This window comes from Oryctolagus cuniculus, chromosome 12 (genome assembly GCF_051225735.1).
Source record: "Oryctolagus cuniculus isolate XC-2025 breed Fujian yellow rabbit chromosome 12, ASM5122573v1, whole genome shotgun sequence".
Taxonomy (NCBI): Eukaryota; Metazoa; Chordata; class Mammalia; order Lagomorpha; family Leporidae; genus Oryctolagus; species Oryctolagus cuniculus.
In genome coordinates, this window is record NC_142878.1 from 87,933,088 (window position 1) to 87,960,115 (window position 27,028).

At 58.1% G+C, this 27,028-nt stretch overlaps 1 protein-coding gene across 8 annotated transcripts in view; it reads right to left on the reverse strand.

The window, feature by feature from the left end:
• The window catches only part of RBPMS2 (RNA binding protein, mRNA processing factor 2), a 27,711-nt gene continuing 683 nt past the window's right edge, over nucleotides 1-27,028 (reverse strand). The window contains exons 2-9 of one of the 8 annotated variants that reach the window (XR_016218252.1): nucleotides 26,595-26,648; nucleotides 8,260-8,337; nucleotides 7,400-7,438; nucleotides 6,656-6,718; nucleotides 6,268-6,418; nucleotides 5,724-5,836; nucleotides 1,154-1,223; nucleotides 1-994 (exon numbers count right to left, since the gene is read on the reverse strand). Coding sequence is in view for 6 of the 8 variants with exons in the window: in XM_089310559.1 (XP_089166685.1) it covers nucleotides 1,161-1,223; nucleotides 5,724-5,875; nucleotides 6,268-6,418; nucleotides 6,656-6,718; nucleotides 7,400-7,438; nucleotides 8,260-8,337; nucleotides 26,595-26,648 (600 nt within the window). In the remaining 2 variants the exon portion in view is untranslated. Of the gene's footprint in view, nucleotides 995-1,153; nucleotides 1,224-5,723; nucleotides 5,876-6,267; nucleotides 6,419-6,655; nucleotides 6,719-7,399; nucleotides 7,439-8,259; nucleotides 8,338-26,594; nucleotides 26,649-27,028 lie in introns of all 8 variants that reach the window. The other 7 variants (XM_089310561.1, XM_089310559.1, XR_016218253.1 and 4 more) reach the window with 7 other exon arrangements.

Genomic DNA, 27,028 nt, shown 5'->3' on the forward strand with positions numbered 1-27,028 from the left:
GGCTTTGGATTCTTTTATTTTGCGTTTCATATATTATCCAGTTTCACATTCTCACAGGGTCAGAAATCACAGCCCCGGCTCCCGAGGCGCAGCCGCGGCTCCGGGCAGCACAGCCACGCTCACAAAACAAAGTCACATTGCACAGCTTTCCTGCACAGCCCCGGAAACAAAGGCACACTGCTGAGGAACGCGAACCCTCTTCCTCTGCGTGTCTCAGAACTCAACACTGAACTCATCTGACGGGGCGAGCCAGGGCCCCTCAATAATTAATGGCACACACACGGAAAGTCCTTTATGATGCATAAATATTTCGTTACACAGGGTACAAAAATACTTTCCACGTTCTGCTTGGTTTCGAGGTCTGCAGAGAGTGAGGAGTGGCGGCAGGGGCAAGGTGGGCAGAGAAGGTGGATCCTGACCGTCCTTGGCCCAGCCGAGAAAGGGGGCACAGAGGACCCCGGTGGGGAGACTTGTTGTGGGGTGGGGGTGGAGCTGTTGGACTGGGAAGTGGCGGGGAGTGGAGGGTTGCAGGGTGGCTGTGGGGGGCCGGGTGTGGAAGGGATCGGGCATGATGAACCATTAAGTGGCCAGGGTCTGTTGCTATGGCGACGCAGTGGAAGAACAAACTGTGCACTGGCAGACACACGTGTTAAGTGTCGTACTCCATGCTAGAAAACATGCAAAATCACACACCGCGCTTCCTCCAGGCGGAGGTTTCGCTGGGTCCCAGGGGGCCTCCAAGCTGGGCCTGGGGGTCCCAGCAAGGAGGCCCCCTAATCCTCCTGGAAGGCCTCGGAGAAAGGCTTGGGGGCAGGACAGGGCGGAAGAGGAGGGACAGGAACCAGGAAGCAGTCCACTGAGTCAGGCTTAAGATTCACAGTCTTTGGAGGGATGCAGCAGCTCTGCACCGGCCGCCCGGGGTGCGAGGAAGCTCAGGGTGCCTGTGTGGGTCCCACCACACAGACCCCCAGAACCAACTCCCCGGTGCCAAGACCTGGAGGGACAGGAGAGAGGTGGCCATGAGCAGAGGCGTGGGGCTGGAGCTGACTGCCGGGGCCAGGGTGGGAGAAGGGTGGACACCAGGCAGCTGCACCAGGGAGCAGGGAGGGCCCTGGCTCTGTGCAAGGTCCCGGCCCCTGGCACCAGCACTTACAGAAGTGCTAACAGAACTGGCGGTACTTCCATCCTTGCTGGGCGGTATCAGAGGAAGGGTACCAGCGCACCTGCAAGAGAAGCCAAGGTCAGCAGTCCCTTCCCTCAGGGGAGCCCGCCAACCACGGCCATCAGGGTCCCTTGGCGGTCCTGCTCCAACCCCGGCTGGCTGGCAGGTGCAGGCCAGTGCCTCGCCCTGAAAGGGGGAAAGCACCACCTGGCCTGCTGCTCCGCAGGGCGAGGACAGAGGACAGACGGCACACACTCCGCCAAGACCAAGCCAGGTGGGCCAAGCCTCACCCTGCCCCCAGCACTGAGACAGCACGGAGTCCTTAACCCGAGCAGGAAAATGAATGTAATAAAATTTTACTCTGCAGGGCCGGTGCTGTGGCGTAGCGGGTGAACCCGCTGAATGCAGTGCCGGCATCCCATAAGGGCGCCGGTTCAAGTCCTGCCTGCTCTACTTCCGATCTAGCTCTCTGCTGTGGCCTGGGAAAGCAGTGAAGATGGCCAGGATGGCCGGGATGCCGGCTCTGCAGGCGGGAAGATTAACCTACTGTGCCACGGAGCCAGCCCCCAGTCTGCCTTTCAAATACACAGAACTTAAAAACAAAACACCCAAAGTCAGCATTCTCCAAGGGTGAAGTCCCAGCCCTGGTTGTGGTCTGGTTCTGCCACGCGGCCCCAGAGGAGCCCCATGGAGGCTTCCTTGCACCCACCTCTCGCTCCCTGCAACACGAGCCTCAGAAAGCTGGCGGCGTGGCATCCGCACCAGACCCCGGCACAGCCCGGTGCCAAGGCTGGGTTCCCGGAGCTGGTCAAGGAGATGGTGCACACCCTCCCCTACAGCCCAGCCGCCAGCAAGGGGCTGGCTGGGAGGGAGAGGGTGCAGGGAGGGGCAGCTGGCCTCCTTAGCAGGCTGTGACGGCTTCCCATGGAACTCGCCCCTGCATCCCCGTGCATTCTAGGTGCAGCTTTGTGCAGCACGAAATTCCAAGATCTTGGCAGGAGTCAGGGGCTGGCCAGCCTAAGGCACCGGCATACCTGGTACCTAGCGGGACCGGGTCCTAGGCCACCCAACACCCTCCCTGGGCTCCAAGGATGCAGCACAGGTGTCCTCAGGACACAGCGGCCCCAGGGCTGTTGGGACTATCACATGACCCCATCAGGAGCCTCTCTGCACCTCTGAGCTGTTAATAAAAGCTATTAACACCAAAAACCACCTTAACCAAATTGCCAAATCTATGCTTTGACCTTCTAAGAGTTCTAGGAGTTTATCATACAGAACACATGACAGGTGCCTTGAAGTGTGACCAAGGTGGGCCGGTGCCATGGCGTAGCAGGTAAAGTCATGGCCTGCAGCACCGCCATCCCACCCAAATGGGTGCCAGTTTGAGTCCTGGCTGCTCCACTTCCGATCCAGCTCTCTGCTAACGCACCCGGGGAAGCAGCAGAAGATGGCCCCAAGTACAAGTGCTTGGGCCCCCGTCTTCACGTGGGAGAGGTGGAAGATGCTCCTGGCTCCTGCCTGGCCCAGCCCCAGCCATGTGGCCATTTGGGGAGTGAACCAGCATACGGAAGACCTCTCTCTGTCTCTCCCTCCCTCTCTGTAACTCTGCCTTTCAAATAAATACATAAATAAATCTTTAAAAAAAAAAAAAAAAGTGTGACCAAGGGTGTCCAACACAGCAGAGCTCACCAGCAGCAAGACACTGTGTGAATGCGAAATTCACCACCAACAGGGCAGGGCCCATGGGCACAGCAGGTATCAACCAGGCACCCGCACCCACAGCAGGGGCCTCCACTTACCGACAGAGAAACGCTCTAGTCCCTAAGATTTTAGAAGATGAACTACACACGATGCTCTTGGTAACGGATTCACACATACGGATTTATTTGTATGCCCGCTCCCAACTAACTTCCAAATCTAGGGACTAAAAGTAGTGTTTTGTCTGGGGAATAAGACGATCAGCCAAAAGGGAAAATGGCGAAAAACAAACCCTATTTGCCTCCTAAATGCAGACCTACAACGGCCAGGCTTAGGAAGCACCTGCCATGCGCCAGTTTTCACGCGCTGAGGTCACAGGTTGGTGCTATCGTCCCCGCTGTAGAGGTAAGAAGACAGGCACAGCAGTCACGCTACCATGAGGTCTTGGGTAAGTGGCTGAACAGCTTCAAGTGGAAAAGGGCGAAGGACCTCCCTTTTCTCGGGTTGAAGTGGAAAACGAGGGGCCTGCACTGTGGCGCGGTGGGTTAAGCCGCCACCCGCCACGCACGCACATCATGAGTTTGGTTCCAGTCCTGGCTGCTCCAGTTTTGATCCAGCTTCCTGCTAATGCGCCTGGGAAAGCAGCGTAAGGTGGCCCAAGTGCTGGGCCCTGCACCCACATAGGAGGCCCAGATGGAGCTCCTGGCTCACTAGCTTTGTCCTGGCGGGTATGGCCATTTGGGGTATCTCACAGATGGAAGATATTCTCTCTCTCTCTGCCTTTCAAATAATCAAATCTTTAAAAGACACACACACACACACACGAAACCCAGTCTGGGCGGCCCTGGGCTGAAGAGTCCCTGCTTTTAAGCACCAAACCCTGTGGTGCCCAGGCCCTGGGAGGGGATGATCTGAGTAAGAGGATCAGAAGGCTGGCAAGACGGCGTTGTACAGCCCCACCCTCGCAGGTCTGGCCTCCGCAGCCAGCTCAAGCCAGGGTCGCTGGCTCAGGGCACGCAGCTGGGGTGCATCCCCTCTGTCTGAGCCGCCACCTTCTGTCCAAGTCCCCCCCCCCTTGCCCTCAGCTGTCTCCTGGTCCTCGGGGCTCAGAAGAGTGCACTTAGGAGCAGAGAGGCACACCCTGTATTCAGCTGCTCTGAGGCAGCCCTGCGGTCCCAACAGCCCAGTCCACTGTGGAGGACATGTATGCCCAGGTCTGAGCAGCAAGAACGGAACCGGTGACTTCCTGTCTGATCTCTGGTCATCAGTCTGTCTTCCAGTGCTCTATCCCAGTGTCCTGGGAGGCCTTCATGCCTCTCCAAGGAGGCCAGAGGGTAGGAACGTAGGCACTGTGAGACCTCCGCGACCTGAAGAAGACCTGAGCGGACAGCACTGCCCCCACACACCAACATTGGTGAGAGGCACAGAGAAGTTAAGTAGTTCATTCTAGGTCACACAGGAGTAGAAACAGAGCCCAAGTTTGCAGTACATCAAGACAGCTACGGTGCAGGAGGAGACAGCAGACCATGTGCAGGCCCGCGGGGACCAGGAGCAGAGCGCCAGCCCCGGCCAGCTGGGCAGCGGCTCCCTGGGTCTCAGAGGGGCCCGGGCAGAACCCCTCCATCTGATCCGGTCCAGCCCTCCCTTCACAGATGAGGTCACAGGGGCCCAGGGGCGAAGAGCGGGGAGCTCACTGATGGCAAAGCTGGGATCTGGTGGGCAGCCCGGCGGGGCGGGAGCCGTGATCGCGCCCAGCAGGGCCCCTGCAGTGACGGCCACCGTGTGTGGCCTGCCTTGGAGCACCGAATACTGCCCAGGTGGGAGAGGACAGGATGACGTCCTGTCGGGGGCCTGCTCCATTCCCACCACAGAACCCACACGCTCTGCTCCAGGGGGGACGCTCGCCACCCCCACACCGTCAACCCCCAGTGCTCAGCCACAGAACACCCAGCTAACCAGGACTCTGCTGTGGTGGCCAGTCCCCTGCTGGGGTGAGTCTGCCCAGGTGGGAAGCCCCACATCAGACTTTCACCTCCGACCCGGGTGAGCCCCATGCCCCTAAGCACCCCAAGGGCCTGAGAGAGGATGCCGCGGGATCTCGGAGCCCCAGGGCCCTGTCACCTGCACCTGCGGCTTCCTGTGACTTCCTTCCTGGCTTCTGGTCCCTCCCTCCTGCCGCTCTTCCCCCTGCCTTCTCCACAGCCCGGCAGTTCACTCTGCCGAGGCTCAGCTCTCCAGCAGCTGGCTGAGCAGGGGCTGAGACGGCCCCATCACTGCCATGGTGAGGCACCCACCCTGCAGTATGCGCCAGGGGCCAGGATGCCACCACCCGCCTGCCCACTGGGCACCTGACACAGCGCTGGCCACGGAGCCCTCCTCGCCCAGTCTGAGCCTCCCCAGCTCTCCCCAGACACACCCGCCCCCTCCTTCCTGCCCCAGGACAGGTCACCGCGGGCAGCGGTCAGCGAGCTCTGAGGATGCCCCAGGCTCAGCCCGACACCTCACACGCATCAACCTGGAACCCACGACGCCACTCCCTGGTGCCGGAGGAGGCAAAGCCGAGGCACGGAAACCTTCTAAAGCTTGTGGGTTTATGAAGACAGGGAGAAGTAGGGGCAGGTGCTCCAGCTCATGCTGGGATTCGAACTGTGGCCCTACAACACACGCAGATCGCACACGGGGCTCCCAGCTTCTGCCGGAGGCTTCCACGCGGCCTCAAGGCTTCCTTTATCCCACCCCCTCTACCGGGTCAAGCCCCAGGGCAGGAACCACCCTGGAAGAACACCACGCTCCCATCACTGCGGGAGCGGCATGACCCGGCACCCAGGCAGGTCCACAGTCCGGCGCGCCAGGAGGGGCTTACCTGAGCGTGCAGGGCGGCGGCGGCGGCGGCAGTGGCAGCTGGGTAGGTGAACGCAGCGTGTGAGATGGCTGGGGTCAGCTCTGTGGTGTACAGAGGGTAAGGGGCCCAGGTCTCTGGGGACGCAGGGATCAGAGCAGCCCCCATCAGGTCATCTATAACGGGAGACAACAGCCTCCATCGTCAGAACACCAGCCTCCCTGCCACCGCCCCCTTCCATACAACAGTTGGGCCAGGAAGTACTCCCCCCAGCCAGACCCCCCACCCCCCGCCTTAGGGCCCGGGCCCTAAACCAAGGAAAGAAGCCACCCCGCCATGGGGAGCTCCTGAATGAGCCTCGGCCCATTTCAACCAAGAGAAATCAGGCAAGGCTGCAGGGAACCCGGGCAGCCCCGACGGCTCGGGCTCAGCCAAGGCTGCAGGGGAAGAAGGAAGCCGCGCAGTGTCGGAGGCCGACCCGCGGATGCGAGCAGCCTCCCGGGCACACGGGCGGACCGATGTGCTGCGCAGGCGCCTGCGCTGCGCGCTACCGGCTCGGGCCACTCACAGGGGTCCCGCGCGATGAAGTGTGCGCCGAGGGCGGGGTGCACGCTGCTGGGATTTGGTGTCGCCATGAGCTTGCTCTTGGCCATCTTGGTGTTTGCTTTGGCAAACTCTAGCCTCAGGGTCTGCGGGTTCTCAGGATCAAAGCGAATGCCCTACACGGGAAAGAAGAAGGGAAGGCCCGAGTCAAGAACCCCGACTGTCGACTGTCGGCTGCTGCGACCGTGCCCATGCAGGGACCGCGGCAGAGGAAAGGGGCGGGGCCTCACGAGTGGACACGGCGTGGCTGAGGGCTCCGCCCAGGACCCGGAGAAAGTGTGCAGGGCAGACAGGGACATCCCCTGCCTTTGAGCTGCGTGGGTCAGAAGACCACCTGCCCTCCGCCTACTCACATTCAACGCGTTCTTGGCCGCTTCTGCTCCTGCCCTGCTGTCAAAGATCACGAAGCCGACAGGCTACCGGGATTGGAAAACAGAACACAGCACTCTCGCCTCTCTCCCGGCTCGGCACAGCCCTCTCCAGCGCTAAAGCAGCCCACCCCCTCCTGCAAACAGCGCCTGGCCCGTGGACAGGGACGCGGCAACCACAGCCGTTCCTGCCCGGGCCTTCCTTCCGTTCCGCTGGAGCCGTGGGAGGTTCAGGTCTCCCTTCTCGGCACCACACCAGAAAATGCCTGCCTGCCTGCGCTGCGTTCAACCCTGCCCTTTCGTTCAAGTCTTTTCATAGACACACGCAGAGAATCCAGAGAGAGTTCCAGGGTCTTCCCTGGCAGAACAGGGTGACACCGATGTACCAAGGACAGGGCAAGCTCCGCCATCAAGCAAGGGGCAACGAGTTGAAAACTCACTTCCAAGGATCAGCCTAGACCTCCTAGACCAGGGGTCGGAGCTCAGCCGCCAACTCGACGGTGGGGGTAGGGTGCTGTGGAGGGGCAGAGAGGTCCCTCCCTTCCCAAGAGCCAGTCAGAGGGAAGCCGGAGCTGACCGGGTTCAGAGGTTAGTGCAAGGAAGGAGAGCCATGCAGGCTGCCTCTGCCCAGCCCACCAGAAACACAGGGGAGCTCAAGATGCGGCATCAGCTACTTCCAAGTTGGCAGCCGGCCTGGGCTGAGGAAGAAACACCTAGGAGAGAAGTTACCTGTCTGGAGGTGAGCTTGATCAGGGACCCTTCGTAGCCCTGTGGAGAGAAGGGGCCGTTACTGGGCCCGTCAGAGCCTCTGCTGTGCAGATCAGCCTCCCCTGAGTCACCCCAAACCCTCCTCGCCAAGTGCCTCCCGCCGCAGGGTTCCAAGCCTCGTGGTCTAGCACAAGGGGCGGCCATCACGAGGCAGCTGTCGCCCACTCAGGTGGAAATTCCCGTTTGCTCCGCTGACTTGTAATCTGGGAGCACAGACCTTAAGTTTTTTCATCTGCAAATTGAAAAGGCTCAGATTCCTCATGGGGCAGAGTCTATTAAAATTCCATCTCGCTCCCACTTTACAGATGAGGAGACCGAGATGGGAAGGGCTGGGAAGTGACGGAAGGCACCCAGAATTAGCAGAACCAGGACACAGCAGGCTGGCCTGTGATCACCGATTCTCGGGGCTGGTGTTGTGTCACAGTGGGTTAAAGCTGCGGCCCAGGACGCTGGTATCCTGTGTCAGAGCACAGCTCAAGCCCCGGTTGCTCTGCTTCTGATCCAGCTCCCTGCTAATGGGCCTGGGAAAGCAGCAGCAGATGGCCCAAGTGCTGGGGCCCGTGGCACCCACATGGGAGACCCAAGTGGATTCCAGGCTCCTGGCTCCAGTCTGGCCCAGTCCTGGCTGCTGCAGTCATTTGAGGAGTGAACCAGCAGATGGGAGGTCTCTGTCACACTATTCAAATGAATGAACGAACCTTAACAATTTCTGCATCTCCTAGGTCCTCCCAATACCCAATCCACATCATTCATTCATTCCTGCTGCTTCTCCCTGGTCCTTGGCTCTACCCGGAGGAGGGGCAGGGGGTGTCCTGACTCACCTTGAACGGCCGGAAGAGCAGGTAGAGTTCTCTGGGCTTAATGTCCACAGGGAGGCCGCTGACGAACAGTGTCCGAACCTGAGGACAGAGACGTGGCGGTCAGGGCTGGGAGAAGCAGGGAGGATGCAGAGCGTGGCCCTCCCTGCAGGCAGGCCGGGAGCTGGGACCACACTGGAGCCTGAGGAGGAATCCGACATTTCCTGGGCCTCCTCTGGACACGCAGGCAGGGATACCCGTGCTGTCACAGCCCTGCCCTTCTCAGACGCCATCTGCAACCTCCTTCCGGCTAGGTTCAGCCTGGGGGTGTGTGCTGAGTGCCACTGGGCAAGCAGCGGCAACAAAGGGCCTTCTTTCCTGAGTGTACAAACTGAGCCTGTTTGCAGATCAAAGGCCTCCCTACAGCCCTTACCCCGCAAGGAGGCACATGTGAAAATGTGCATATTTTTTCACAGGACACCCAAGGGCCCCTGGCTCCGGGAGAGAAGCAAAGATCCAGGTGCCAATGGATCCTGAGCCCTGTGCCACACACACAGTGCTGCAGCGCCACCAACAGGGGGCCTGGCACTTCCTCGGCTGCCTCTTCCGCGGCAGGGAATGTGTTCTGCTCCTGCCTCCCAGCACGGGGCTCACACAGATGTCCCCTGAACCGGGGACTAGGTAAGGAGTCCTAGCGACAACTGTGCCGGATCTCCCCAGCTTCAGCTTCGGCAGAGGATTAAGTTGCGAGCCTTGCCCTCTGCAAGGCTGCAAGTTGGCAGTGGAGCACTCAACACCAGCTGCCTGTCCCCTGGCTCCAGCCGAACGTGACCTTCTGACTAGGGGGGAGCTCCATGAGAGGCTTGGCAGAACTGTTACTACGTTTACTGCTAGCTATTTTATTTTACTTGAAAGGCAGAGAGAGAGGGAGATTAACAGAAAGAGCTATCTCCCATCCACTGGTTCACTCTTCACATGCCTGCAATAGCTGGGACTGAAGCCACCTGGGTGGGTCTCCCATGTGGGTGACAGGAGCTCAAGCCCTTGAGCCATCACCTGCTGCTTTCCAGGGTGCACATTAGCAGGAAGCTGGAGTCAGCAGCAGAGCCGGGACCCAGACCAGGCAGGCACTTGGAAAAGGGATGCGGTGTCCCCAGCGGCGACTGAACTGCTGCTATGTGAGTGCTGGTGGCGGGCAAAGATGAGCTACCATGCCCAGACCAGCCTATGGCTGTGACAGGAGGGGAGAGTTTCAGGGTCTGGATTCATTAAAGTCATCTCAAAACCCTGAGTGTGGTCCCTACACACCTCGGCCCCGTTCTGTTCACAGCTCACACAGCTCTGTCACACACAGGTCTCCCCAAGTCACTGTGGCAGATCTGATACAGTGCTCGCGGCTCCCGCTCTCACACGGCCATCGTGGACAGTGTCTCCTGCCCTGAGCGGCCACACTCCCTTCTCCAGAGGTCGGGAAGAACTTTAAGATGTTGGCTTGTACGGGGGACACCCCCAGGCCCCCTTGGAGCCAGGTCAAAGGAGAGCAGCTCCAGCAGCTGCTGGCTCCGGGTGGAGTGACTCCCAGCCCAGGCCAGGAGAACCTCTGTCCTGTTTCTCCAGCACAATCTCCGGCCATTTAGGATGCAGACCACACACCTGCACGCCTGCCTCTCGCGGACCAGGAACGCCACCTCAGCAGCCTCAGCCGCCAGCCCTTGGGAGCCCCGGGCCCCTCTACATACAGCTCCCTGTTCTCGGCAGCACCTGGGGGGACCCAGGGTGGGCTACACTGAGCACACCCCATCTGCACACGGAGATCCTGCCAGAGAGAAGACTTGCCCCAGGTCACACCACGTGTTCTTTCTTATTCTTTAAAGCAGCAGAGCTGGAAGTCATCTCCGCGCACATCCAGCCCAGCAGAGAGACACCTGCTTTCGTGGGCAGGAAAGGATGGCAGGACCTGAGCACCGGCCTCCACCGCACCCCCAAGGATGGGCGGGGCCCTGCTGGGCAGCAGCCAGGGCCCTGCTGGGCAGACCTGCTCAGGATGGCGGGACACAGCCTGAGTCAGAGCCAGAGCCTGAGCCAGTGCAGCCCGAGGGAGCTCGGCCTCAGTTCTCCCCGGAGGTCACCCATTTCACCCGGGCTAATTTTAAACCCGCCCTCAAACGGCTCCTTGCTGGCCAAACCTCCCCAGAGGCCCCCTTTAAATAGCAAGTTCCCAGCACGGATGGCGTGGGGTGGGGGAGGGGCCGGGGGACAGGACAGGGGCTGCTCTGCACAGCCCCAGCTCAGAGTCCCCGGGGCCACAGGGCCCTTCCCTCTGGTCTCTACTTCTTAGGTTTTAAGTGCCCCAGCGGGCACTGCAGCTCCCTTCCGCCCCTAGGAGGTGAGGAGAGGCCAAGAGACCACTGCCACTACTGCTTAGGGGACAACAGAGGAAGGATCCCACCTCTGCGAAGCAACGCCTAGAGGCCAAGTCACCAAGGCCTGAGCTAAATCCCCTCTGCATTGGGCTGGCGCCATGGCTCACTTGGTTAATCCTCCACCTGTGGTGCCAGCATCCCATATGGGTGCCGGGTCTAGTCCTGGTTGCTCCTCTTCTAGTCCAGCTCTCTGCTGTGGCCAGGGAAGGCAGTGCAGGATGGCCAAGTGCTTGGGCCCCTGCACCCGCATGGGAGACCAGGAAGAGGCACTTAGCTCCTGGCTTTGGATTGGCGCAGTGCCAGCCACAGCGGCCATTTGGGGAGTGAACCAACGGAAGGAAGACCTTTCTCTCGGTCTCTCTCACTGTCTATAACTCTACCTGTCAAATTAAAACAAAATAAAAACCCACAAAACTCCTCTGCGGTTTGACATGGGTCCAGCCACCCCAGGAGATGTGCCCCCGCCTCTCTCTGTTGTACAGGGACAGAAACTGAGGCCTTCCGAGGAGCAGGGCTGGGTAAGACCCAGACACCCTGACTCTGCAGCCGGTGCCACCAGTAGCCTGGCTGCCTGGGAGGAGACAGCAGCACCTGGGCAGCCACATGTCCACCCCGGGAGCCAGTCCCTCCCTAAAGCACTTCTTTAGCGCAACAGCGAGGCCAGAGCGAGGAGGGCAGACAGAAGACAGCCGGTGAGGCACCGCGGGGGTTACGTGCGTGGGCTGGGCAGCCCGCGGGCTGTCCACCAGGAGGATGGAGAGGCTTCAGAGCCCAGCCCCCACCCTGCTCCAGCACCACCAGCACCTAAAGGACAGCCATGCTTTCCCACCTATAGCAGCTGCCTGCACCCCCACTCAGCCCACCCCCTCCTCCAGGGCCCTCTTGCACTCCCTTCTTGCGTCTCAAGTCCGAGAGGAGCCAGGCCACAAATCCTCCTCTTCCAAGGTGCCTAGCATCAGGCCTCCCACACTGGGAGCCTTGACCGCCCCTGGCCCCAGGCACCTCAGTCCTTCAGAGAAACCCCCAGAGCCCCAGCTCTCAGCCAGGGAGAACGCCCCAGAGGGAAACAGGCTTCACTCAGACCAGAGCTGGCTCGGCCCGGGATGCTGCAGTACCCCCAGCCCCAAGATGGAGAGCTCGCTTTACGCCCTGAGCTTGGGCACGAGAGGCCCAACAAAATGCTCCTGCAAGCACTTAGGTGGACACCCGCATCAGCCGCCAGGCACCACGAGCCACCTGTTCACAGAGCGGTCAGTGAGACTGCGTCAGGTCTGCCTACGGCTGGAGCTGGGAGTGCGGGCGAATCTTCTGCCTTCCTCTTCCCCAGGGGCGGTCACCCCACCTGGCTCAATCTCTTCCTCTTACAGATGAAGACGCTGGGGCTCAGGGCAGGGAGACACAGCAAGCGGACGGCAGGGACTTCTCCAAGGCCTGGCGCTAGGGACCCCTCGTCCCCAGACATTTTCTGGTACCAGCTTCAGGAAGACAGGGCCTGACATTCAGGCTGGACACAGACCAAGCAAAGAATCCCACATCACGACTATTCCACGAGTTCACTCTAAGAATCCAACACAGGAGCGGGCAGCTGGCACAGCTGCTAAGACCCCATTGGGAGGCTGGCCTTGTGGCACAGAGGGTAGAGCCGCCACCTGTGCTGCCCGCATCCGCTATGAGCGGTTTCAAGTCCTGGCTGTTCTAGTTCCAATCCAGCTCTGTGCTAATGTGCCTGGAAAAGCAGCAGATGATGGCCCAAGTGTTTGGTCCCCTGCCACCCACACAGGAGATCCAGATGGAGCTCTAGGCTCCTGGCTTTGGACTGGCCCGGTCCTGGCTATTGCAGACATCTGGGTGAACCAGATGTTAGAAATGAGCCAGTAGACTGAAGCTTGCTCTCTCTGCTCTCCCTCTCCCCCTCTGTAACTCTGCCTTTCAAGTAAATAAATAGATCTTAAAAAAAAAAAAAAAAAAAAAAAAAAGACAACACTTGGAGCACTTGCACCCCATATCAGAGTGCCTAGGTTCAAGTCCCAGCTCTGCTGCTAATTCCAGCTTCCTGCTAATGCATACCCGCGGGTGATGGCAAGAAGCTGGGTTCCTGCTACCAACATGAGAGGCCTGGATTGAGTTCTCGGCTCCTGGCTTCAGCCTGGCCCAGTTCCAGCTCTTTCAGGCATCAGGAAGTGAACTAGTAGATGGAAGAGCTCGTTCTTCTGTCTCTGTCTCTCTTCTTCTCAAATAAAATGAAAATAAATAATAAAAGAATCCAGGGCCAGCACTGTGGCACAGCGGGTAAAGCTGCTGTCTATAGCACTGGTATCCCATGTGGGCACCAGTTCAAATCCCAGCTGCTCCACTTCTGATCCAGCTCTCTGTGATGGCCTGGGAAAACAGTAGAAGATGGCCCAAGTCCTTGGGCCCCTGCACCCATGTGGGAGACCCAGAGGAAGCTCCTGGCTCCTAATCCCCAGCTCCAGCCGTTGCAACCACTCAGCGAGTGAACAAGCAGATGGAAGACTTCTCTCTCTCTGCCTCTCTGTAACTCTGCCTCTCAAATAAATAAATCTTTAAAAAAAATGTTTTACAATATCTGAAAGCAAAGGGTGGCTTGCACACTTCTTATCAAATTCCTTTACTTAGGTGGGCCTCTTTCTCTCCCCTCCTCACCTCCTCCATGGAGGCCCCTCAGTGTCCCTCTCAGGGTCCCAACCCAGAATTGGAGTCACCAGGGGACGGGGGTGGTACAGGAAGTGGCAGCTCCCCCAGCCTTGGCCTTGAACTCCCAGAGAGAGGGGAGTCTCCCTAGCAAGACCAGGCTCACAGGCATTGCGGCCATGTCGAAGCAGAAGGGGCTCTGACAAAGCCACCCCTGGCTATGTGTGAGTGGTGGTCTTCCTTCACCCAAGCTCAGATTTGTTTAAAGATCTAACAAAAAGAGCAAGGTGGACAGTGACATCACTCCTGGTACCAGGTGTGTGGAAAAGAGGGCTTGGCCAGGCAGATACCTGTCTTGGCCCGGGACACCCTTGTGGGCATGGCTGTCAATCAACTCTCCACCACCACCAGGGCCTGGGTACACCCAGGATGCAACTCACCTGGGGGCTTGCAGGAGCAGGGAAGGGGCTGGAGGGGGAGCAAGAGGGTGGAGGCTGTGCAGAGGAAGCCAGCAGAGTGCAGCCTCCCAGAGGGGCAGGACCAGATGTGGGGTCAGCTGTGGGGCACAGCCATGGAGCCTCCTCTCCAGTGAAGGGGACCCCATGCCTGGTCAGACATGGCTGGGGCCTGGCTGCTCTCCAGGAACAGGCGGACACTGAAGGCTAACTCCCCAGGCCTTATTTATTTTTAGTTTGAAAGAGTAACAGAAGGAGACTTTATATATATAAAATGGGTCAGAAGTGCAGGTGCCTGCCCTTAGGGGTGGTGTCATCCCAGGCAGCACCACCAGTTCCAGTCCCGGCTGCTCCACTTCCCATCCAGCTCCCTGCTAATGAGCCTGGGAAAGAAGCAGAAGATGGCCCCAGTGCTTGGGCTCCAGTACCCCTGTGGGAGACCCAGAAGAAGCTCCTGGCTCCTGGCTTCAGTCTGGCCCAGCCCTAACCATGGTAGTCATTTGGTGAGTGAACCAGCAGCTACAAGACCAACCTCTCTGTCTCTCCCCTCCTCTAACTCTTTCAAATAAATACATAAATAAATCTTTAAAACAAAAAAAAGTCAATCTGAAAAAGGAAACGTTTCCACTGTCCACTCCATCAAAATGGTCAAGCGATGCACCTGTGATCAGGCGCATGAGCAAGTGCCTTCTAAGCCACCATCACTCCCAAGGCCAGCCCTCAGCAGCCACCCAACACAGAACACGTGCACTGGAAGAAACCTCGTTTTCAGACGAGGAAGCCAGGGCCCCAGGGCCCAGGGAGCTACCGGCAGTCACTAAACTCTCACTGACCTTGATCTCACACCAACCCACTCAGACCCCAGGGTCACCCCCGAGGTGCCCAGGAACAAATGGCCTTTGGGTTCTGGGCAGACACAGCATGCTGCCAAAGGTTGGGGTTGGGAAAGTCCCATTGGATGACGCTGGGGCCAGTCCTAAACAAAGTGTTAGAGAGAGGTCAAATCAAAGACTGGCAGACAGGCCGTCAACTCCCAACACGGGACATGAGCAGCCCTGACGTCCGGGCCATCCCCCAGTCCAGAGCACCGGGTTGTATGAGCTGCAGCCTTCCTGACTGAAAGACACTGAATGTCCTTTTTTTTTTTGACAGGCAGAGTGGACAGTGAGAGAGGGAGAGACAGAGAGAAAGGTCTTCCTTTTGCCGTTGGTTCACCCTCCAATGGCCGCCATGGCTGGCACGCTGTGGCTGGCGCACTGCGCTGATCCGATGGCAGGAGCCAGGTGCTTCTCCTGGTCTCCCATGGGGTGCAGGGCCCAAGGACTTGGGCCATCCTCCACTGCACTCCCTGGCCACAGCAGAGACCTGGCCTGGAAGAGGGGCAACCAGGACGTAATCCGGCACCCCAACCGGGACTAGAACCTGGGGTGTCGGCGCCGCAAGGCGGAGGATTAGCCTAGTGAGCCGCGGTGCTGGCCCCTGAATGTCCTTTTAGAATGTATGCTAGGCGCCGGCGCCACAGCTCACTAGGCTAATCCTCCACCTAGCGGCGCCGGCACACCAGGTTCTAGTCCCGGTCGGGGCACCGGATTCCATCCCGGTTGCCCCCTTTCCAGGCCAGCTCTCTGCTATGGCCCGGGAGTGCAGTGGAGGATGGCCCAGGTGCTTGGGCCCTGCACCCCATGGGAGACCAGGAGAAGCACCTGGCTCCTGCCTTTGGATCAGCGCGGTGCGCCGGCCGCAGCATGCTGGCCACGGCAGCCATTGGAGGGTGAACCAACGGCAAAAGGAAGCCCTTTCTGTCTGTCTCTCTCTCACTGTCCACTCTGCCTGTTAAAAAAAAAAAAAAAAAAAAAAAAAAAAAAAAAAAAAAAGGCCGGCGCCGCGGCTCACTAGGCTAATCCTCCGCCTAGCGGCGCCGGCACACCGGGTTCTAGTCCCGGTCGGGGCGCCGGATTCTGTCCGGTTGTCCCTCTTCCAAGCCAGCCCTCTGCTGTGGCCAGGGAGTGCAGTGGAGGATGGCCCAGGTGCTTGGGCCCTGCACCCCACGGGAGACCAGGAAAAAGCACCTGGCTCCTGGCTGCTGCCATCGGATCAGCGCGGTGCGCCGGCCGCAGCGCGCCGGCTGCGGCAGCCATTGGAGGGTGAACCAACGGCAAAGGAAGACCTTTCTCTCTGTCTCTCTCTCTCACTGTCCACTCTGCCTGTCAAAAATAAAAAAAAAATAAAAAAAAAAATAAAAAAAAAATAAAAAAAAGAAAAAGAAAAAAAGAAAAAAAAGAATGTATGCTAGGCGAGGCCGGCACTGGTTAAGCCACCGCCTGCAGTGCCAGCATCCATATGGGCGCTGGTTCAAGACCCAGCTGTTCCACTTCCTATCCAGTTCTCTGCTATGGCCTGGGAAAGCAGAAGAAGATGGCCCAAGTCCTTGGGCCCCTGCACCTGTGTGAGAGACTGAGAAGCTCCTGGCTCCTGGCTTTGGATCGGCGCAGCTCTGACCATTGTTGCCAACTGGGGAGTGAACCAGCGGGCAGAAGACCTCTCTCTCTCTGCCTCTCCTTCTCTCTGTGTAACTCTGACCCTCAAATAAATAAATATATCTTTAAAAACAAAAAAGAATAAGAATGCATCCGGGACAGGTGTCTGCACTAGTAGTTAAGCCACCAGCTGGGATGTCCACGTGCCCCCATCAGAGAACCTGGCTTCAACACTGGGCTCTGGCTCCAGCCTCCTACTAATGCAGATGCCAGGAGGCTGCAGCTGGGTTCCTGACACCCACACGAGAGACAAAGATTGAGTACCCCCGGCTCCTGGCATTGGCCCAATCCAGATCCATCCCGCGGATGGGAGCTCTACCTCTCAAGTCAGGGCCGGGACGAAAAAGCTCTCATCTGGTTCCCCCAAGGGAGAGACCTAAGAAAAGGCACTGCCCGCTCAGATGCCACCCGCTGACCAGAGAGGGAGGCGGCTGCCTGGCGTTCTCTCCTCTACCTCAGTAATGAAGCCGAGGGTGGCCCAGCCTCAGCTTCCTTGTCCTCAATGGTCTAAGACAGCCTTCCTTTAAGGGAAGAGGGACAAGGTGACCGAGTGCCAGGGTAACACTTGGACACTGCTCCTCGTCTGTTCAAAGCGCCACTACTTCCTTCTGCTCACAAGAGGTTAAGGAAGTGGTGCAGAAGGGATGGGGAAGCAGGTGGTGGCAGAGAGCAGGAGTCCGAGGAACAGGGCCTGGAGCCCTAGGCCACACTGGGGGACGGGGGTCTCTACCGGGGCAATGCAAGGGTGGCCAGGGAGAAACCTCAGGGAAGCCACACCCTCGGGGTGACCACGGCAGCCACGCTTTTTATTTTCCTTTTCTGTGTGTGTTGGGGGGGTGGGGCCTGGGCTCTGCCCGGGTCCCAGGCTGAGGCTTGGCACTGCAGGTTGCTCTCACCCCCCCACACACCCAGGGGAAAGAAGGCCCTGAGTGGGGCCACTTGACGCGAGGTGGATGGAATGTGGCGACACGGCCTACAGACCCGGGACTTATAAGGCACTGAACAGGGACACGGAGTGAGAGCAGGCAGCACACAGGCAGTCAGTGGATGAGAACCCAGACACACAGCGCCCTGAGCCCCCCGCGCTCTTGGCACCTGCCGCCCCTGACTCCCGCATTGTTCAGATTCCTTTCCAGGCAGCCCCCACCTAGATGATGATACCTGGCCCTGGAGTTTATCAACCTCATCACAGCCTGACCTGGGGGGCCAGGGTGTGTGTCTGGGGGGAAGGGACCGTCCCAGTGCTCTGCCAGCTCTGCTGCCTGCAGCCTCCCGTCACAGGGTCTGAGGGCTTCCCTGGGAGGCCCCATCCTGGGCCCACTTTGTAGTTGTCACGCTTTCACGCAAACCACAGCCAGGGGAGCCTGTCGGTCCTTTGATGTAGCAGGTAGAACAGGTGCAGGGCCCCATTTTTAAGCGCCTGGCTGGCTGGCGGCAAAGCAAGGGGTTAAACCCAGGTCGCCTGGAAGGTGTGAGGCTCTTCCCCTGTAGCCTGTCCCAGAGTCCTGAATGCATGTGTTGGGGGGAGAGCAGACAGAGACCGGGGGCACCTGGCTGGCGTGATAAGCAGCTATCCAAGAGAAGGGGTAGAGCTGGGCATTCAGAGTAGGGAGGCTTCAGGCCTCATTCTCGGAGCTACTCACAGCCCCAGGACCAGAGCCCTCTATGCAATGACCTCCGTCTCCCCTAAGGAGCCAGTTCCAACAGCAGGGGCCAGGACTCAGGCAGGCCACTGAGCCCCCAGCCCAGAGACCTCCCAGGTCCACCCCCCTACCCCTCCTGGCCCTCCTGGCGTGGTGCTGTCTTTTCCCCATGCACCCCGCAAGGGCTGCAGCCAGCATCATTGCCACACGCCACCCCAGGAAGGGACGAGATCGAAGGCACGAGGCTGGAGGAATTCCACATCCCAGCCCTCCAGCTCCAGTATCAATGAAGCTAACCCTTCAACCACGCTTGGTCAGGCCACCATGAGCACACAGTGCTGGGCCCACCGCACCTGTCCCTTACCTGACCGGGGCAGGTGAAACCTGACAAGAGAGACAGTTCCCAACACACCGCTCCTGCTGCTCAGGGATGGGCCTGCATCCTGTGAGGACCCTTCTAGCCCAACCTGCCACAGCTGGACATCCAGAACAAGCGGGCAGCAGGCAGGGCAGAAGCTGGAGGGTGCCCAGGACCTCCTTCAGAGCACCCAAGGTTCTACCCTGGGGTCAGCGGGATACCCACATCCCACATCAGAGTGCCAGTTTGAGGCCCAGAAGGTGGGTACTTCCAATCCAACTTCTTGCTAATGCAAAGTGCCTGGGTTCCTGCCATACACGTGGGAGATGGAGCTCCTGGCTCCTGGCTCCGGCCTGGACCAGCCCCAGCTGTTGTGGGCATTCGGGGACTGACCAGCAGATAGAAGCTTTCTCTGGCCCTCCCTCTCTGTGTCACTCTGTCTTTCAAATAAAATAAATCAATCTTTGGTACAAAATGGTCTCAGGTCCTGTATTTCAGGATCCTCTCCTGACTCCCCCATAGGCACCCATAAATAAGGCAAGGGCCCATTTGTGGAGGAGGGGGTGGCTAACTACAGTAGGGCTAAATAGTCCAGGCACTTACAGCACAGCCAGTCCAGGTCTGGCCCTGCCCCTTTTCCTGGGGGTCTGCAGCAGCCACACTCTGAGCCTCTGCTCAGAGGCAGGTGTGGCCTAGCAGTCAGGACACCCTCACCCGACACTGGAGCATCTGGATCAACACCCAGCTCTAGCGCCCGACTCCAGCTTCCTGCTAATGCAGATCCTGGAAGGCGGTGGTGATGGCTCAGGCACCCACCACCCACATGGGAGACTGGGAATGAGTTCCCTGCTTCTGACTCCAGTCCTAGCCCAGGCTTCTGGGGAGTGAACAAGAGGATGGGAGCACTCTCAAATTTATACATTTATACATTTAAAAATACATTCTCTCTCTCTATATATATGTATAGATATACACACATACAAGATTTGTTTATTTGAAAAGTCAGAGTTAGAGAGAGAAAGAGAGTGACAGAAAGAGAGATCTTCCATCTACTGGTTCACTCCACAGATGGCCACAATGCCCAAGGCTAGGCCAGGCTGAAGCCAAGAACTTCATCTGGGTCTCCCATGTGGGTGGCAGGAGCTCAAGTACCTGGGCCGCCTTTGGCTGCTTTTCCAAGGCCAACAGCAGGGGGCTGGATCAGAAGTGGAGCAGCCAGGACTTGCCAGTATCACAGCGGAGGGCTTTAGCCACTATACAACACCAGTTCCAAAATATATTGGGGGAGCGGGCAGAACAGGCATGATGGGTAAGCCACTGTTTGGTACGCCCACACCCAACATGGGACTGCCTGGGTTGGAGCCCAGGCTCCTCTTCCAATCCAGCTGCCTGCTAATGCGCACCGTGGAAGGCAACAGGTAATTCAGTCCCTGCCACTCAGTGCCAGTTGTTACGGGCATTTGGAGTGAACCAGTGGATGGAAGATCTCTCTGCCTCCTCTGCTGCTCTGCCCAGCTGGCCATGAATGACCAACAGCCATGGCAGCTGAGCCGGCCAACCTCCCTCCTCTCACCCCTCCCGCTCCTGCTGTTGGATCTAGGACGGGTTCCTCAGGAAGGAGGTCCCAATCATCCCACCACCTATCTAGCCGGGGGACTTCAGAGAGGCAATGTAAGGGTGCAACGTGGGAAGAAGAAAGCACGGAGGCTGTGCTGGTGATTGGCAGGGGGCGGACAGGTTCCAGCACATGGAAGCCCCGTAGGCTGTCAGCAGTTCCCACCTCCCAGCAGCAGGGTTCCAAAGCACAGGCAACAGATAGGCTCTGCCCCAGGAAGGCGCAGACCCCTCAGGGCAGCCATGATCAGGGGATGGATGACCAGGGAGCTGGCCCTATGCCGCTGCTGCCCATAACCAATGGCAGAGCAGAGGCTGGTGGTAAGTAGCCTGTGCCAGCACCTCACCCTGGATGACCCGAGGGAATGGCCCTGGACAGCAAGCTCAGCCCTGGGGGCAGACGGGAAGGACTGCCCCAAAGCCCAGGAGGGCAAACAAGGAGAGGGCATGGGCACAAAGCTCCACTTCCACACCTGCCAGACCCACCTGGCCACAGGGGCAAGAGGAAGAGGAAGCTGCAAGTCCAAAGGATGAAGGGCATTTAGAAACCGCTCTCCCTGGGCAGACTGGGCAGGCTGCCCATAGGCAAGGGAGCAGCGGGTAAGGAGCCCCAGGAGGCAGGCCTCCAGAGTGACAGGCAGGTGTCACCCTAGAGCAAGTACCACCTCTACAGTTAAGGCGCAGCGGAAGCAGCATGTGGGGAGGGTCCCCAGAGTGAAAGCAGCCAGCCCCGGCCCAGGCAGCATGGGGATCCGCGGAGAATGTACAACAAAACTGACGGTCTCTGGGCTATTGACCCTGTCTGTGCAGCAGCAGCTCTCAGAAGCATCTGAGAGAAGACGCCTCCCCCTAGCGAGGCTCTCAGCTCCCTGCACCCAGTCTCAAGCTGCCCCAGCCCAAGGGGACCCAGTTTGGAGCCACTCTCTGGGCTTCTGTTTGGGACTCTGGCGTCACCTAAAGCTCAGCCCTCAAAACCTTTCGTTGCAGACCCCTCCCTCCCCCACCCCCACCATCTCACCAGACCCCAACAGGAACAGAACGGCAGGTACAGTGCCGTTAGGAGCAAACGGGAGGCTCATGTCCCGTCCCCACTTAATAGTTCCATGAAAGCGACTTAAGGGCCAGCACAGTGGGTTAATCCTCTGCCTGCAGCACCGGCATCCCATATGGGCACTGGTTCTAGTCCCGGCTGCTCCTCTTCCGATCCAGCTCTCTGCTATGGCCTGGGAAAGCAGTGGAAGATGGCCCAAGTCCTTGGGCCCCTGCACCCATGTGGGAGACCTGGAAGAAGCTCCTGGCTTCGGATTGGCGCAGCTCTGGCCAATGCGGATGGAAGACCTCTCTCTGTAGCTACCTCTCTCTCTAACTCTGACTTTCAAATAAATAAAATAAATCTTAAAAAAAAAAAAAAAAAAGTGACTTAAGCTATCCTGCCTCAGTTCCTCCATTTAGAAAAGCGTGGTAACTTCAGCACTTTACGGAGCTATTATACAGATTAATTGAGTTAAAATGGTACAGTGTTGGGGGCAGACCGTTGCTACGGTGGTTTGGGACCCTGCATTCCACATCAGAGCACTGTTTAATAATTCTTAAAACCGGGGTGGGTGTTGTGGCCCAGCAGGGTAAGCAGCCCCTTCAGAGGCTCACATCCCACACTGGGATCCTGGTTGGAGAATCCTGGCTACTCCACTACCTGCTAATGTGCAGCAGGAGATGGCTCAAATACTTGGGTTCCTGCTGCCCACGTGGGAGACCTGAATTGAGCGCCTGCCTCCTGGCTGTTGTGGGATTTTGGGAGAGTGAACCAGCAGATGGTTCTCTTTCTCTACCTTTCAAATAAAATGAAAATGTCAAAAACTTTTTAAATGGTACAGTACTGAGAACAATGCCTGACACAACTACTACTTAGGAGTCTCTCCATCAGGTTACTTGAGCAGGGGGACACATCCACACAGCCCCCTCCTACCAGCATCTGCCTGGGTCCACCTGCCGGGTCCCCGCTGCTAGGTAAGAGCCCAGAAAGAGAGAAGCCTCCCTTCTCCCATGCTGAAGAAAGTCCCCAGAGAGAGCACCCCAAAATGCCCCAGATTCTTTCAATTCTTCTGACATCAGAGAAAAGGGAAGGTACCCAAGTCACACACTGGACCCCAGAATTCAGAGCAATGTGGTCATCTGGAGTGCTGACCCCATGTGTCTAGCAATCTCCCTCTAACTTCACAGTGGTACCAGGCCTCCTCAACACACTAGGACTGGCATTTGACCCAGCAGCTAAGTCCCCATGCCACGTCACAGTGTTTGAGTTTGAGTTACAGTTCCGCTCCCAAGAGTCCAGCTTCCTGCTAATGTGCACCCTAGAAGGCCGCAGGTGACAGCTCAAGTAGCTGGTTTCCTGACACCCACATGGGAGACCTGGATTGAGTTCCTGACTCCTGGCTTCAGCCTAGCCCTGTCCTGGACTGCAGGCATTTAGAGAGTAAATGGGAGCTCTCTGCCTCTTAAATAAGTAAAAACTTTTTATATTTGAAATAAAGAAACTTAAAAAAAATTCCAGAGGCCAATATTGTGGCATAGCTGGTTAAGCCACCACCCGCAACACCAGTATCCTATATGGGTGCTGGTTCATGTCCCAGGTGCTCCACTTCTGATCCAGATCCCTAGTAATGGCCTGGGAAAAGCAGAAGATGATGCAAGTGTTTGGGCCCTTGACACCTATTTGGGAGAATCAAATGAGGCTCCTGGCTCTGACCGAGCCTAGTGCTGGCTGTTGTGACCATCTGGGGAGTGTACCAGAGGATGGAGGATCTCTCTCTCTCTCTCCTTCTCTGTATGTGTAACTCTGCCTTTCACATAAATAAATCTTTAAAAAAAAAAAAAAATACCATCCTCCTCCATCAAGGTACCCCTCAGTTAGAAAGATTACGTTGGGCCAGTGCTGTGGTACAGCAAGTTAAAGCCCCAGCCTGCAGTGCTGGTATCCCATACAGCTGCTTGTTCAAGTCCCAGCTACTCCATTTCAGATCCAGCTCTCTGCTAATGCACCTGGGAAAGCAGTGGGAGATGGCCCAAGTCCTTGGGCCCTGCACGTACATGGAAGACCCAGAAGCAGCTCTTGGCTGGCTTTGGATTGGCTCAGCTTCAGCCATTGCGGCCATTTGCGGAGTGAATCAGTGGATAGAAGACCTCTCTCTCTACCTCTGTGCCTTGGTTCCAGTCCCAGCCCCACCTTCAACCCAGGTTCCTGCTAACACACACCTGGAAGCAACACAGGATGACTCAAGTGCTTGGGTCCCTGCCGCCCATGTGGAAGACCCTTGGTTCCTGGCTCCTAGTTCAGTGTGGCAGGTCCCTGGCTGCTGCAGGGGGTGACCCAGCAGATAAACAGCTCTATTTTCTCTCTCAAATAATAAAGAAAAAGATAAAATTAAAAGATTATAATGGCCGGCGCCGTAGCTCAATAGGCTAATCCTCTGCCTGTGGCGCCGGCACACAGGGTTCTAGTCCCAGTCAGGGCACCGGATTCTGTCCCAGTTGTCCCTCTTCCAGGCCAGTTCTCTGCTGTGGCCCAGGAGTGCAGTGGAGGATGGCCCAAGTGCTTGGGCCCTACACCTGCATGGGAGACCAGGAGAAGCACTTGGCTCCTGGCTTTGGATCAGCGCAGTGCGCCAGCCGCAGCACGCCAGCCACAGTGGCCATTGGAGGGTGAACCAATGGTAAAGGAAGACCTTTGTCTCTGTCTCTCTCTCTCTCACTGTCCACTCTGCCTGTCAAAAATAAAAAAAATTAAAAAAAAAGAGATAATATAACTTGGCCAGCACCATGGCTCACTAGGCTAATCCTCTGCCTACGGCACCGGCACCCCAGGTTCTAGTCCCAGTTGGGGCACCGGATTCTGTCCTGGTTACTCTTCTTCCAGTCCAGCTCTCTGCTGTGGCCCGGGAAGGCAGTGGAGGATGGCCCAAGTGCTTGGGCCCTGCACCCACATGGGAGACCAGGAGGAAGTGCCTGACTCCTGGCTTCGGATCGGCGCAGCACGCCGGCCGGAGCAGCCATTTGGGGGGTGAACCAACGGAAGGAAGACCTTTCTCTCAAACTCAGCCTGTCCAAAAAAAAAAAAAAAAAAAAAGAGGCCGGCGCCGTGGCTCAATAGGCTAATCCTCCAGCTAGCGGCGCCGGCACACCAGGTTCTAGTCCCAGTTGGGGCGCCAGATTCTGTCCCAGTTGCCCCCCTTCCAGGCCAGCTCTCTGCTGTGGCCCAGGAGTGCAGTGGAGGATGGCCCAAGTGCTTGGGCCCTGCACCCGCATGGGAGACCAGGAGAAGCACCTGGCTCCTGGCTTTGGATCGCGTGGTGCGCCAGCCACAGCACGCCGGCCACAGTGGCCACTGGAGGATGAACCAACGGTAAAGGAAGACCTTTGTCTCTGTCTCTCTCTCACTGTCCACTCTGCCTGTCAAAAACAAAACAAAATGTACAGTTTCATGTATGTCAATCATACCTCAATAAAGTAGTTTTAAAAGACAGTGCAAAAAAAAAGTGCACTGTAATTCAGTATTACCTTGTATTATGAAAAGAGGGTCTCCATTTTCAAAATATGTCCCTCTCCAGAGAATCGGTACCACAGATGCGTAGGTCTGGGATTCAATGCATGGACATAGCCTGCCTTAAGTATGGACATAAGCCTGCCTTAAGCAGGGGTCGTGTTCTGTGTTAGCCCACCTGGTGGTCCAGCCCTAGCCAACCGGGCACAATATAGACTCCACACTGAAACACACCTGGCTGAATCCCTACTGCCCTCCTTAGCTGTCAAACGGCATCAAAGCTGTTTAACACATCTGCTTCCCTTCCCGAGTGGCAGAAAAAGATTTTACTTACTTGAAAGGCAGAGTGAGAGTGAGGGAGGGAGAGGGGGAGAGAGAGGAGACCTTCCCTCCTGCTTTACTCCCCCAGATGCCCACAGCAGCCAGAGCAGGGCCAGGTCGAAGCCAGGAACCAGCAACTCCATCTGGGTCTCTCCCACGGGTGGCAGGGACCAAACTTCTTGGGCCATTTTCTGCTGCCTCCCAGGGTGCCCATTGACAGGAAGCTGGATCAGAAGCATGAAGAAACCAGGACTCCAACCAGGCACTCCATGTGGGCTGTGGGCATCCCAAGCGGTGACTTAACCTGCCACACCACAGTGCCCACCCCAACCTCACCACACCCTCTTCTTGGAATGCTTTGGCATCTCCACAGGTCTAACAACCTTCTACTCACCCATGCCTCAGGGGGTACTGACCTCTAGCCTCTCAGGAACCAAGTCCCTGATACCCCTTATCTACCCTTGCATTTATCCTGCATCCTGGCAAGTTCTCACCCCTTATTCTTATCCCTAATCCCTGGTCCAGAAAAGGAATGCAATGCTTATGGTATGGGTGAAGCCCCATGGGTAGAGCAGGCAGGCAAGCAAGCAGCATCAAGACTCTCCACTAAGGACAAGCAGCCCCATGGATATCCCCCTGAATACTGAAACACACGGCTGGCCAGCACCCTGCATCTTGAGGAACCAGGGTCTTGCAGTAGGCAGGGGGTTCCTTAGGCTTCGAGGCTTGTGCTATAGCTCTCACAGTCCTCTGGGTAGGCCGGAAGCAAACCACCACTGGCTGCTCTTCCACTGCCTGCCCAGGGGGCGTACCCACTCAAGGAGTCCAGCTCCCAGTAGAGGAGGGGAGGGGGCCGCCCTTTGGTCTGAGCAGACATTGCATGGCGCTGCTCCTCCAAGCGCAAGCCCAGGCGCCTGTGCAGGGCCCGTGGCCTTGCCTCTCTGAGCACCACAGCACTGCATGCAGCTCTCCACTTCTTGAGGATCCTGTGCTCCCTCCCAGAACCACCTTAGAAAAAAGGGCCAGAACCTCCCATGCTTATTTCCCAGGGCTTCAGCAGAGCCACAAGGCTCACCTCCCCACCTCACAGCAGGCGTCTGCAGCCAGGCCAGCCCCAGCCCTTCAGGCAAACTCAACTCGCTGCTGGGTGCAGCCAGCTTCCCAGGAGACACCGCCTGCCCTCCCCCAATTTCAGCAAGGCAGGGGGCACAGCCCCCCAGCACCCCTGTCCCATACCCTCAGGGGAGGTACTGAACAACCAGATAGAACTGAGAGGCCTGTCACCATCAGGTGCAGGGATAACGCCTTGCAAACCAAGAACTCCACACCAGGGCCGCAGGAGGACCAGCATCAGCCTTCCCTCGCTACCCTCCAGAGTGCAGACTTTCCTGTTCTTCTCTCTCCCCCAAAACAGAGGGGGTCCTGCCCTAGCCAAGCCCTAGGTGGACTGGGGCAAGGCAGTGGGCCTGCCAACCGCTGACAGCCCTGAGCCCCAGCAGCCATTCCGCCCATTCCGAGGCAGACTGGCAGCCAGGCGGCAAAGCCAGCCCCAAGCAGGGGCTCTGCGGTTCTGCCCCCAGACCTAGGGGAAGGGGCTCAGGGTGGATAACCGGCTGTGGTTTCCTGGGCAAGAGCATGCCAGGGCGGGGCAGGAAGGGTCCCTGGGCCCTGGAGTGACACAGCAGCGGACAGAGGCCTCCCGGGCAGCTCCGAGGCCTGCCTCCTTTCCATACCGGTTCTGGACTCAGCCCGCCGTCCCCCCACTCCCCCCAGCCTGGGGGGTTCACCCACCACCCGACCCCACTCAGGTCCTGCTCACCAGCCCATCCAGCCGCAGCCGCGGACTATTCCACAAAGCAGCTTCGTGCTCCCTCTTTTTAGCACACGGCCGGTGAACAAGAGATGTGTGTCGCGTCTCCTTGCGGGATTTCGCCTCCCCCCCACCAAAGGCCAGGTCCGGGGTCCCGACTGGGCTACCAGGGCAAAACCGTTGGCACGAGAACGAGGCGCCCAGGGTCTCCGGCCACCTCCTCCCCAACTCTAATTATTAATTACCGGCTCACCTCAGCCAAACCCAGGTTCTGGGGCTGTGAGGAAAACCTACCCACCGCCCATGACTGTAGCGCTAGGTGCCGGGCTGCCGGCCCAGACCGCCAAGGTCACGGGGAGGGGTCGGGGTGGAGAGGGCAAGGGAGCTAGGGTGCCGCCGCCGCCGGGCTGATCCCTCTCAGCGCCTGGTAAGCTGAGGCGGGG